The sequence below is a fragment of the Gigantopelta aegis genome, unplaced genomic scaffold (genome assembly GCF_016097555.1).
Source record: "Gigantopelta aegis isolate Gae_Host unplaced genomic scaffold, Gae_host_genome ctg5701_pilon_pilon, whole genome shotgun sequence".
In the NCBI taxonomy this organism is placed as follows: domain Eukaryota; kingdom Metazoa; phylum Mollusca; class Gastropoda; order Neomphalida; family Peltospiridae; genus Gigantopelta; species Gigantopelta aegis.
This window is the reverse complement of record NW_024534578.1, coordinates 1-11,419: the sequence shown is the minus strand read 5'-3', so window position 1 is coordinate 11,419 and position 11,419 is coordinate 1. Positions and strand designations below refer to the sequence as shown.

General features: G+C 37.7%; 1 protein-coding gene across 1 annotated transcript; it reads right to left on the bottom strand.

Moving 5' to 3' along the window:
* Nucleotides 1–3,162: 3,162 nt before the first annotated feature.
* LOC121366434 (caspase-8-like) lies at nt 3,163–9,173 on the bottom strand (the record flags this gene model as incomplete). The annotated part of the gene is made up of 2 exons (XM_041490887.1): nt 3,163–3,397; nt 8,874–9,173. Coding segments are annotated over 2 exons (500 nt in total), but the record flags the coding sequence as incomplete, so codon positions are not given.
* Nucleotides 9,174–11,419: the final 2,246 nt, after the last annotated feature.

Sequence of the window (11,419 nt, the reverse complement as noted above, 5' to 3'; positions counted from 1 at the left end):
TGTAACACTTCAATGTCATCGATTGGCGCACTACAACCTTACAAGAACGTCAACCAGACGAGTTGAGTGATATAAATATCTTGGTACATATCAAAGTGATACGTCCCACTAGAATGGCAAGTGAGATGTAACACTTCAATGTCATCGATTGGCGCACTACAACCTTACAAGAACGTCAACCAGACGAGTTGAGTGATATAAATATCTTGGTACATATCAAAGTGATACGTCCCACTAGAACGGCAAGTGAGATGTAACACTTCAATGTCATCGATTGGCGCACTACAACCTTACAAGAACGTCAACCAGACGAGTTGAGTGATATAAATATCTTGGTACATATCAAAGTGATACGTCCCACTAGAACGCCAAGTGAGATGTAACACTTCAATGTCATCGATTGGCGCACTACAACCTTACAAGAACGTCAACCAGACGAGTTGAGTGATATAAATATCTTGGTACATATCAAAGTGATACGTCCCACTAGAATGGCAAGTGAGATGTAACACTTCAATGTCATCGATTGGCGCACTACAACCTTACAAGAACGTCAACCAGACGAGTTGAGTGATATAAATATCTTGGTACATATCAAAGTGATACGTCCCACTAGAACGCCAAGTGAGATGTAACACTTCAATGTCATCGATTGGCGCACTACAACCTTACAAGAACGTCAACCAGACGAGTTGAGTGATATAAATATCTTGGTACATATCAAAGTGATACGTCCCACTAGAATGGCAAGTGAGATGTAACACTTCAATGTCATCGATTGGCGCACTACAACCTTACAAGAACGTCAACCAGACGAGTTGAGTGATATAAATATCTTGGTACATATCAAAGTGATACGTCCCACTAGAACGCCAAGTGAGATGTAACACTTCATGTAACACTTCAATGTCATGTACAAGAACGTGTTTTAGACGAGTTGAGTGATATAAATATCTTGGTACATATCAATGTCATCGATTGGTGAGATGTAACACTACAACGATTACACCTTAGAACGTCAACCAGACGAGTTGAGTGATATAAATATCTTGGTACATATCAAAGTGATACGTCCCACTAGAACGGCAAGTGAGATGTAACACTTCAATGTCATCGATTGGCGCACTACAACCTTACAAGAACGTCAACCAGACGAGTTGAGTGATATAAATATCTTGGTACATATCAAAGTGATACGTCCCACTAGAACGGCAAGTGAGATGTAACACTTCAATGTCATCGATTGGCGCACTACAACCTTACAAGAACGTCAACCAGACGAGTTGAGTGATATAAATATCTTGGTACATATCAAAGTGATACGTCCCACTAGAACGGCAAGTGAGATGTAACACTTCAATGTCATCGATTGGCGCACTACAACCTTACAAGAACGTCAACCAGACGAGTTGAGTGATATAAATATCTTGGTACATATCAAAGTGATACGTCCCACTAGAATGGCAAGTGAGATGTAACACTTCAATGTCATCGATTGGCGCACTACAACCTTACAAGAACGTCAACCAGACGAGTTGAGTGATATAAATATCTTGGTACATATCAAAGTGATACGTCCCACTAGAACGCCAAGTGAGATGTAACACTTCAATGTCATCGATTGGCGCACTACAACCTTACAAGAACGTCAACCAGACGAGTTGAGTGATATAAATATCTTGGTACATATCAAAGTGATACGTCCCACTAGAATGGCAAGTGAGATGTAACACTTCAATGTCATCGATTGGCGCACTACAACCTTACAAGAACGTCAACCAGACGAGTTGAGTGATATAAATATCTTGGTACATATCAAAGTGATACGTCCCACTAGAATGGCAAGTGAGATGTAACACTTCAATGTCATCGATTGGCGCACTACAACCTTACAAGAACGTCAACCAAACGAGTTGAGTGATATAAAAGCAATGCTGTGAAGTCTGTATATCCCAGCACATCACGGATCTCCTTTCATTTGAATGCACCAAAAAAACCCAAAAAATTTATAATCAAACATGAACAAAATTTGCGAGGTAACATCTCTAGCTTTTCTTCTTCTTCTGTTTAGCTTTTCTCTAAGAATATCAAAATTCTGAAGAAACTATGTACATTATGTAGGCCTACATGCTGACCAGAAATACTGTATTTTTTTAAAATATATTTTTGCAAGTTTCAGAAATCATTAGACAATTTTTAACATTAAACAGTAGTTGCTAATCAATTTTCAACTGACAATAAATATCGCTAATAAAAGATTTTGAAAACAAAATTTTCCATGTCTTGGATTTTGAATCGACCAGAAAAATAACAACGCTTGGTCAGGGCCATGAGAGGATCATCTGGACCAACTTTGGTTGAAACCTGCCTAGTGGAACATGAGAAGTAGAAAATGTGAAAAGTTGCCAGATGGTGCATCATCACATAAGCTAATAATGAATCTAGTATTCTGCCCTGAGTTTGCTTCCACTGTAACGACTATCAGATCACTTTATGACCACTAAAATTACATATTAAAGATCTATATATAAACGTTGTGTTGCATGGTTGTCATCATAATGTTTGTAGTATAGCCCCAACCAGATTAAATCCGATTTTACCTGTCAGTACTTTTGTAGGTCTACTTATTAAAAATATATATATATTACGAATTAAAATGAAAAATGACTGATATAAACATGAGCACACAACCTCAGACACATTGAATTCGATGGTATTCGATACAAGAAAATCTATTAAATGTGTTGTTTTCGTCTGGGTGGGTAAAGGTTCTGTTAGACGGAAACATCTTACAATTATTGGCTGCAAACTCAGGACAGTTCCTTTAAATTGGAGAATTCACAATTAAGTGATTAGAGGTACAGACCCTAGTCTCAGCCCAAGAAAATGGACACTAAGTTTTGTTAATTACTCTACAAACACCCAACTCACCTGGATATGGTTACAATGGAGAGACGCTAAAGCCAGCGATGTTTAAATGGGGAAATACCGTCTAAAAGTAACTAGAGCATGTTTCGATAACCATTATTTCTCAGACGAATGTGCATTTTTAGAATGATGATGTGGGTATTACAAAAACCTGGATGACCAGAACCACTTCTGGTGTACGAGAATTTATATTCTAAATAATAAAATGTACCGGTAAGTATGTTGTAGTGTTTAAAAACTAGGGTCTGTCGCTTTAATATATTGATAGCTTACTTCTTAGCATATTTGTTCAGCATCTCTGTCAGCTTGGAGATGTACCAGGATCCCTGCGTCTTTGATCTGTACGACACAAACCCCACCACCGTGGCGTATCCGAACAGAAAATCAGATTCATTTGGAATTACTTTCGTTAGTGGTGGTGCGTCTACGTCGACAAGTTCGTATGGACTGTCTGTCTGTATTTCTTGACCTGTGAAGATCGGACATCATATTTCAGTGTAAAGCCTAACACACACAGCGAACAAAACTGTTTTTCGAAAACAGAAACATGTTTCGTGTTTCGATCAACCTTCCGCAGATGTCGAAATGAGTCAACACACACAGCAAACAAAAACATGCGGAACATGACCAGTACTCTATTTTATGTTAATGTAAATTGTGTATAAATTAAATCTTTTAATATATGGTTTGATATTAAAAGACAGTAGATTTGCCTTTAGTATAATGTGGAAATTATCTGGAACCAAAGCCGATAAAGGCAATATTCTAGTAAGCAGTCTCTTTCCTGCTTCGATCCAAATATCCTGGAGAAGCGATAGCATAGAGACACGGTCGTCCTGCCCATTTTTCTAGTAATAGTTCCTCGCTTCCAGAGGTCCACACCAGTTCACTGGCAGATGCCATTTTGATGTCATGTGCCTCGTATTCATTCGATGATTGGTCTATTGTCCAATGACGTTTTGTCTGTAGCGAATTTCAGTTTCACAAGCAACGCACACAGTGAAACACATCGGAGCGAAATACCTAAACATGTTTTTGAAATCAAACAAGTTTGGTTCGCGAAACATGTTTCAAAATCGACCTAAACATGTTTTTGTTTCGGAAAAAACATGTTTTTGACTGCCGTGTGTGTTAGGCTTTAGACAGATGTTTGAGAAAGTCACTAGCCCTCACAGAAACTTTGGTTAGTGCTTACATACATATATCATAGTAATACAGTTGATAATACACATACTGCAAGTGTCTGACAAATTTTTGAGAAAGTCACTGGCCCTCACACAAGCTTTGACTAGTGCTTACATACATGTATTATAGTAATACAGTTGATAATACACATACTGCCAGTGTCTGACAAATGTTTGAGAAAGTCACTAGCCCTCACACAAGCTTTGACTAGTGCTTACATACATGTATTATAGTAATACAGTTGATAATACACATACTGCCAGTGTCTGACAAATTTTTGAGAAAGTCACTGGCCCTCACACAAGCTTTGACTAGTGCTTACATACATGTATTATAGTAATACAGTTGATAATACACATACTGCCAGTGTCTGACAAATGTTTGAGAAAGTTACTAGCCCTCACACAAGCTTTGACTAGTGCTTACATACATGTATTATACATGTAGTAATACAGTTGATAATACACATACTGCCAGTGTCTGACAAATGTTTGAGAAAGTCACTAGCCCTCACACAAGCTTTGACTAGTGCTTACATACATGTATTATAGTAATACAGTTGATAATACACATACTGCCAGTGTCTGACAAATGTTTGAGAAAGTCACTGGCCCTCACACAAGCTTTGGTTAGTGCTTACATACATGTATTATAGTCATACAGTTGATAATACACATACTGCCAGTGTCTGACAAATGTTTGAGAAAGTCACTAGCCCTCACACAAGCTTTGGTTAGTGCTTACATACATGTATTATAGTAATACAGTTGATAATACACATACTGCCAGTGTCTGACAAATGTTTGAGAAAGTCACTGGCCCTCACACAAGCTTTGACTAGTGCTTACATACATGTATTATAGTAATACAGTTGATAATACACATACTGCCAGTGTCTGACAAATGTTTGAGAAAGTCACTAGCCCTCACACAAGCTTTGACTAGTGCTTACATACATGTATTATAGTCATACAGTTGATAATACACATACTGCCAGTGTCTGACAAATGTTTGAAAAAGTCACTGGCCCTCACACAAGCTTTGACTAGTGCTTACATACATGTATTATACATGTAGTAATACAGTTGATAATACACATACTGCCAGTGTCTGACAAATGTTTGAGAAAGTCACTGGCCCTCACACAAGCTTTGACTAGTGCTTACATACATGTATTATAGTAATACAGTTGATAATACACATACTGCCAGTGTCTGACAAATGTTTGAGAAAGTCACTGGCCCTCACACAAGCTTTGACTAGTGCTTACATACATGTATTATAGTAATACAGTTGATAATACACATACTGCCAGTGTCTGACAAATGTTTGAGAAAGTCACTGGCCCTCACACAAGCTTTGGTTAGTGCTTACATACATGTATTATACATGTAGTAATACAGTTGATAATACACATACTGCCAGTGTCTGACAAATGTTTGAGAAAGTCACTGGCCCTCACACAAGCTTTGACTAGTGCTTACATACATGTATTATAGTAATACAGTTGATAATACACATACTGCCAGTGTCTGACAAATGTTTGAGAAAGTCACTGGCCCTCACACAAGCTTTGGTTAGTGCTTACATACATGTATTATACATGTAGTAATACAGTTGATAATACACATACTGCCAGTGTCTGACAAATGTTTGAGAAAGTCACTGGCCCTCACACAAGCTTTGACTAGTGCTTACATACATGTATTATAGTAATACAGTTGATAATACACATACTGCCAGTGTCTGACAAATGTTTGAGAAAGTCACTAGCCCTCACACAAGCTTTGACTAGTGCTTACATACATGTATTATAGTAATACAGTTGATAATACATATACTGCCAGTGTCTGACAAATGTTTGAGAAAGTCACTAGCCCTCACACAAGCTTTGACTAGTGCTTACATACATGTATTATAGTAATACAGTTGATAATACACATACTGCCAGTGTCTGACAAATGTTTGAGAAAGTCACTGGCCCTCACACAAGCTTTGACTAGTGCTTACATACATGTATTATAGTAATACAGTTGATAATACACATACTGCCAGTGTCTGACAAATGTTTGAGAAAGTCACTAGCCCTCACACAAGCTTTGACTAGTGCTTACATACATGTATTATACATGTAGTAATACAGTTGATAATACACATACTGCCAGTGTCTGACACATGTTTGAGAAAGTCACTGGCCCTCACACAAGCTTTGGTTAGTGCTTACATACATATATTATAGTAATACAGTTGATAATACACATACTGCCAGTGTCTGACAAATGTTTGAGAAAGTCACTAGCCCTCACACAAGCTTTGACTAGTGCTTACATACATGTATTATACATGTAGTAATACAGTTGATAATACACATACTGCCAGTGTCTGACAAATGTTTGAGAAAGTCACTGGCCCTCACACAAGCTTTGGTTAGTGCTTACATACATGTATTATACATGTAGTAATACAGTTGATAATACACATACTGCCAGTGTCTGACAAATGTTTGAGAAAGTCACTGGCCCTCACACAAGCTTTGACTAGTGCTTACATACATATATTATAGTAATACAGTTGATAATACACATACTGCCAGTGTCTGACAAATGTTTGAGAAAGTCACTAGCCCTCACACAAGCTTTGACTAGTGCTTACATGTATGTATTATAGTCATACAGTTGATAATACACATACTGCCAGTGTCTGACAAATGTTTGAGAAAGTCACTGGCCCTCACACAAGCTTTGGTTAGTGCTTACATACATGTATTATACATGTAGTAATACAGTTGATAATACATATACTGCCAGTGTCTGACAAATGTTTGAGAAAGTCACTGGCCCTCACACAAGCTTTGACTAGTGCTTACATACATGTATTATAGTAATACAGTTGATAATACACATACTGCCAGTGTCTGACAAATGTTTGAGAAAGTCACTAGCCCTCACACAAGCTTTGACTAGTGCTTACATACATGTATTATACATGTAGTAATACAGTTGATAATACATATACTGCCAGTGTCTGACAAATGTTTGAGAAAGTCACTGGCCCTCACACAAGCTTTGACTAGTGCTTACATACATGTATTATAGTAATACAGTTGATAATACACATACTGCCAGTGTCTGACAAATGTTTGAGAAAGTCACTAGCCCTCACACAAGCTTTGACTAGTGCTTACATACATGTATTATACATGTAGTAATACAGTTGATAATACACATACTGCCAGTGTCTGACAAATGTTTGAGAAAGTCACTAGCCCTCACACAAGCTTTGACTAGTGCTTACATACATGTATTATACATGTAGTAATACAGTTGATAATACACATACTGCCAGTGTCTGACAAATGTTTGAGAAAGTCACTGGCCCTCACACAAGCTTTGGTTAGTGCGTACATACATATATTATAGTAATACAGTTGATAATACACATACTGCCAGTGTCTGACAAATGTTTGAGAAAGTCACTAGCCCTCACACAAGCTTTGACTAGTGCTTACATACATGTATTATACATGTAGTAATACAGTTGATAATACACATACTGCCAGTGTCTGACAAATGTTTGAGAAAGTCACTGGCCCTCACACAAGCTTTGGTTAGTGCTTACATACATGTATTATACATGTAGTAATACAGTTGATAATACACATACTGCCAGTGTCTGACAAATGTTTGAGAAAGTCACTGGCCCTCACACAAGCTTTGACTAGTGCTTACATACATATATTATAGTAATACAGTTGATAATACACATACTGCCAGTGTCTGACAAATGTTTGAGAAAGTCACTAGCCCTCACACAAGCTTTGACTAGTGCTTACATACATGTATTATACATGTAGTAATACAGTTGATAATACACATACTGCCAGTGTCTGACAAATGTTTGAGAAAGTCACTGGCCCTCACACAAGCTTTGGTTAATGCTTACATACATGTATTATACATGTAGTAATACACTTGATAATACACATACTGCCAGTGTTTAACAAATGTTTATGAAAGTCACTGGCCCTCACAGAAGCTTTGGTTAGTGCTTACATACATGTATTATGGTAATACAATGAATGAATGAATGAATGTTTAATGACACCCCAGGACAAAAATACACATCAATACACATCGGCTATTATAAAAGATAAGTATAATATGGAAATATTTATAGTAATACAAGTACGGTACATGTAATACAGATGAATGTTTTCACTAGCCAAGACCAAAAATTCACTAGCCAGAACGGAGGACCGGTGTATATTTGTCGAACTCTGCATACTTACAGGCTATGACTAGAGCTGGGTGGTACTGAAATTTGAGGTTCGGTATCGGTATTTTTCGCATGATTTACCTTGGTATCGGTACGGTATTCAGTATTGACACAATACCAATACCGATAGCTTGCGGTATTTTCAGTATACTCGGCTTTAAATGCATACCTGAGTTAAGGCTCACGAGCTAATTTCATCTAAATTCCATACACACGGCTCTCGTTCATCACATATATTGTCAGTGCTTTACTAAATGGCAGGAAACATTTTTCAATACCGAAATTTCGTTATTTTGAAATTTGCTTGGTACGGTAAATCAGTAGTGACATGATACCGATATCGAACGGTTTATATACGGTATATTGCCTAGCTCTACCTATTACAGATTATCTGTCCCAAGTGGATGTATGTTGTAAACCTTGGGTCAGTAATAAAACATTTTTAAACAAAATGTTCAAGGAGAAATATTTTGTAAAGTACACACCACATTGTTCCTCTGTCCCTTGACAAGCTTGAATGAAAAACAGCTTTGGTTTTCCTGCCAGGGATGAACATGTCTGCGATTTGAATGGACCCGTGAGATCTGTGATGCTGAGCAGTCGACCATTAGTACCGTAGAGCTTTCCTTCTACCCCGTGAGATAAAATACAACAGACGAAACAGTCGAATGCTGAATGGTCTTCCAGAGAGACTTGAGACGCGAGATCAGTCATACCTTTATCAGTCAGGTTCATGTAACATTTCACGATGAACTGCAGTCTCTGAAATGTGTCTTGTAGTTTTTCTAAAAGCAAAAATGTAGAAAACTTGGATAATTTTCTCTTTTATGAATACTTAGCCTGACCTCAAAAAATGACATTCCCCTCCCCCACCCCACCCTTCAGGTATGTTAGTAAACTGGTCCGAATATCCCAACAGCCAATCCCAATCTTCCAACTATTTCACATAAAAAGTTAGTTCGTTTTGTTTAATGGCACCACTAGAGCACATTGATTTATTAATCATCGGTTATTGGATGTCAAACATTTGGTAATTTTGACATATAGTCTTAAGAAAGGAAACTCGGTACGTTTTTCCATAATTAGCAAGGGATCTTTTATATACACCATCCCACAGACAGGATAGCAAATACATGTGTACCACCTATTCCAGATAAAAAAAACCCAGTCAAGTACACCATCAGAAAAACCATGATAGCGTAGATTTTACAAGAGTACAGAAAAGATGTCCAGACCGTATAAAGAGGAAAGAAAGAAGGAAGTTTCAGACATGTGACCGGAACAGGAAGCAGAAAACTCACTGGAAGATAGCGTAGCACATTAGAACGAAACCGTTCCTACATAAGTGTGTAAAGTTCTGTATTTCACACTGGCACGAACGTAGAAAATTTATCACATTCAATTTTAGAATTCCAAGTGTATAATTATTTCATCGAAATAAAATACTATGAAATAGCAATGTTTTTTTCAGGAAATTTTAATCTACAGAAAAAGGGGAATTAATTCCCCATTCTGTTGGCAGGGGTTCAAATATTTTCACAAAAATTACTTGCCCCATATATTTTTCCACTTGCCCATACTTCTTAAGGTAACCAATTGTGTTACTCCTATTTAATTTAATACACTGCTTAATAATGTAATAATCTTGAAAGAAATTGGTTTAATTGCACAAATAAAGAATTTTGCCATTAGGTTACAGCACTTATTAACCCATGAAGTACTAAATGTATATGTGTGTCCAGTAGTGTCCACTGTCTTCTCTACTTGTTGATTTAAACTTTATATTTTAAATAGTATCCATTTGTTGATTTAAAGTTTGTTATTTGTTTGGTAGTGTCCACTTGTTCATCTAGATATAATTATTGTGTCAATGTATGTTGTATGGCTGTAGATGAGGTGAGAAACCTTTCCACTTATGAGCCATTCTTTTATGGCTGGCATTGGTTCAAAAATGTTTAGGGATTTTGGCCCATGTGTCATTATTCAATTTATTTTAAGCATATTATTTAACACTCTCTGCCCTAAAATTCTTCTCTGGGATGTTTTTACCCTGTAATTCATAGCTGAGAAGAGTCTCTCGCAAACAGCCGTAGCTGGCCTCAAAGTAAACATGAGTTCTGTTACTCTGCAAATGTTTTTACCCTGTTCATAGCTGAGAAACGTCTCTCGCAAACAGCCGTAGCTGGCCTCAAAGTAAACATGAGTTCTGTTACTCTGCAAATGTTTTTACCCTGTTCATAGCTGAGAAGAGTCTCTCGCAAACAGCCGTAGCTGGCCTCAAAGTAAACATGAGTTCTGTTACTCTGCAAATGTTTTTACCCTGTTCATAGCTGAGAAGAGTCTCTCGAAAACAGCCGTAGCTGGCCTCAAAGTAAACATGAGTTCTGTTACTCTGCAAATGTTTTTACCCTGTTCATAGCTGAGAAGAGTCTCTCGCAAACAGCCGTAGCTGGCCTCAAAGTAAACATGAGTTCTGTTACTCTGCAAATGTTTTTACCCTGTTCATAGCTGAGAAGAGTCTCTCGCAAACAGCCGTAGCTGGCCTCAAAGTAAACATGAGCTCTGTTACTCTGCAAATGTTTTTTACCCTGTTCATAGCTGAGAAGAGTCTCTCGCAAACAGCCGTAGCTGGCCTCAAAGTAAACATGAGTTCTGTTACTCTGCAAATGTTTTTACCCTGTTCATAGCTGAGAAGAGTCTCTCGCAAACAGCCGTAGCTGGCCTCAAAGTAAACATGAGTTCTGTTACTCTGCAAATGTTTTTACCCTGTTCATAGCTGAGAAGAGTCTCTCGCAAACAGCCGTAGCTGGCCTCAAAGTAAACATGAGTTCTGTTACTCTGCAAATGTTTTTACCCTGTTCATAGCTGAGAAGAGTCTCTCGCAAACAGCCGTAGCTGGCCTCAAAGTAAACATGAGTTCTGTTACTCTGCAAATGTTTTTACCCTGTTCATAGCTGAGAAGAGTCTCTCGCAAACAGCCGTAGCTGCCTCAAAGTAAACATGAGTTCTGTTACTCTGCAAATGTTTTTAC